A 2,720-nucleotide genomic window follows, 5' to 3' on the forward strand; every position below is an offset into this window, starting at 1 on the left:
GGACAAAGTAGCAGAGTCTTGCCTTGATGTTAACAAAGAGGCCCTTGTAATCTTCATACCTGTTTTTCAACTCCCTTACGACCTCTGAGCTGAAAGCTCCAGGGTTAGCTACTACCACTACTGATTCAGTAGCTCCCATCACCTGCTCCTTGTATACTGGGGCTGGGTCTACACTGGAGAGTTCTATGCAGCACTGTGCTTCACTCTCACCCAGATTCAATAGACCTTTACTGCAGACCCTCTATGTTGTCTTTGACTGGAAAATTACTTCACCCTGTCTTTTTGTGGGTTCTGTTGCTCCAGGATTTGTGCTTTTGGCATTATTTAATGGTGCTCATAGGGGGTTTGGTTACTGCCTTTTCTCTGCCATCTAGACTGTACCTCCTCCCCATCTTTTTTTTTTTTAATAAAAAGATAATTTATTTAAGTACTCTCTTCAGGAAGCTGCAGAATGGCTACTTAATGCTTCTTGGTAAGCCTGTAAAGTCAACTCTATATATCCTCCCTTCTGTGCTTCTGTTTTTGCAAAGACCTTAATTAAGTCTAATCCCTCAGCTTCTTGTTCTTTCGCCTGCTTAGCTGAGTGTCCATGTGGATGGAGCATGTGATACAGAATGACCAAACTTGTGGCATCATCCATTAAATCTCTCTGAATCTGGTCAATCAGCAAACCATCAATCTTTTTCTTATTTACCAGATACCACACCATTCCACCAAAGTGCCTCGTAGAACGCAAAAGGTCGTATTTACCATGCTTTTCTATATCTTCATATGTCTGGTGATGAACTTTAATATAATCAGCTGAATCTGGCTCAAACTGCGCAACACAGAGATTGAGGATATCTTCATGGCGATGCTGCCTGAACAAAGCCAGAAGATTTTCTTCCTGGAACATTAGTGGTGGAAAAATCTTACGACCTTCTTTTGGGAAAAAGATATGTATCATTCTGTCTCGTTCTTCCCAGGAAGCTTTGCGTAGAATACCATTTGGTTCCCTGACAACAATGAAACGCTCACGATGCGGAGTACTAAATGTTAAATCAGTAAACACGTATTTGGCAGTCTCAGTTCCTTCAAGAATTTTATCGTTCGCTAATACATCATTTATTGGCTCTCGTTCTTTCAGCACAGGAGGCATTTTTAACCGTTCTTTAGCTGCCTCAACAGCATTTCTTGTGGCCTCTTCCAGTTGTGCTTCTGTCATTAGCTTGTATGTTGGTGGCTTAAGTTGTTGCTTAATTGGTTTAAAAACCTTCTGTAAATCCAAACCAGTCATTTTGGCAAGTATATTTTGAACTTCCTCATCTGTGAATTCTGGCTTCTTTATCTCTGAGCAACACGAGTTAGCCTCGGAGCCCACCCGGCGACAAGACGGCCCAGTCCCGCAGGCCCCCGGCGAGACCGGGAGCGGGAGCCGGGGTTGGGCCGGGGGTCCGACCCCCAGAAGCCCTACGCGCCGGCACGCCGCTCGGCAAAGCCAAAGGGAAGCCGGCACCTTGAAGGCCGCCATCACTCCGCCAGCCATCTCCTCCCCATCTTTTTTAATAGTGGTGGCCGAGAAGAGCTGAAATATTTTTTTCTCATGTGTTTAATGATGGACAATATGCAATGGGTAAATAATAAATTATTTCTATAGTAAAAATGCTATCTAAACAGTACTATTTGATTATTTAATATATATTATATGTATGTGTTCATATAATATGTTTTATATATATGTATGTATTTATGTATATATGTGTGTGTTTCCAGAAACGGTATTATAGTGTACCTTTTTTTTAATGAGACTTTTTTTTTTTGCTTCACTTTTACTAGCCTTGAGAATTTCATTGACATCTGTTTCAATATGTTCTTGAAGAAGTTCATTATTGACATTGTAATCCTGATCAACATCCTTTTGGTCAATTAGAGCATCTTTATCTGGCCTCTTCTTTACTGATGTCTTTGAACTTCAGGAACCTACTCAGGACTAATTAAATTTTCTCAAAAGAACTCTTAGATTTGTAAATAGAGCTGCCTATTTGGAAGATGGACAGCGATGAGGAAGTTGTTACCTTTGCACTTACCAAGTCCCAGCTTAATTGCCTGACAAGTCTGTCTACTATACATACAGAAAGCCTTACATCCTCTATGAGGTATTACTGCTTAATTCATTTCTTCATGGTATTTTAGAAACATATATAGATTCTATTTTTAATGAGAGAAACAAGAAATATGAATAACTAAAAGTTGTTCAAATTTCCTTTTCCCCTTTCTTATTTATTTATCTTCTCCTATTTATTTCTCTATTTTTATTCTGACCTTAACACTCACCCAACAAAGTAAACACTTCTGTATACATTATAGAGCAGGAGATATGTGAAGAATATATAGTACACAGAACTTAAAAATTCTATAATGGAATTTTGTTTTTCTTTTAAAGTATGAAATAAATATTACTTGTAAACTCAAACCTAACCTATTTGTGATTCCTTTTGGTCTTCCTTCCAGTGGCACTGAACTGTGACCTGGTCAGATCACATCCGACCATGAATAGTGAAGGAATGAACTTACTGAGGTGAGAATTTGAATGATGTGAAAATATATATATATATATATATATATATATATATATATATATATATATAGTTAAGCATCAAATTAATAGCAGAGATTGACAATAAATGTCAATGGAGTTCAGAAAAGAAAGTGAGCCAGTGTAGTCATGTAAGCATTAGGGA

General features: G+C 38.3%; 1 protein-coding gene across 1 annotated transcript; it reads right to left on the reverse strand.

Moving 5' to 3' along the window:
* Window positions 1-409: 409 nt before the first annotated feature.
* LOC118853932 (28S ribosomal protein S22, mitochondrial-like) lies at window positions 410-1,525 on the reverse strand. Its single transcript, XM_036764184.1, has one exon. The coding sequence runs from the start codon at window positions 1,523-1,525 to the stop codon at window positions 437-439; it is 1,089 nt and encodes a 362-aa protein (XP_036620079.1). The 3' UTR covers window positions 410-436.
* Window positions 1,526-2,720: the final 1,195 nt, after the last annotated feature.

This window comes from Trichosurus vulpecula, chromosome 6 (assembly GCF_011100635.1).
Source record: "Trichosurus vulpecula isolate mTriVul1 chromosome 6, mTriVul1.pri, whole genome shotgun sequence".
In the NCBI taxonomy this organism is placed as follows: Eukaryota; Metazoa; Chordata; class Mammalia; order Diprotodontia; family Phalangeridae; genus Trichosurus; species Trichosurus vulpecula.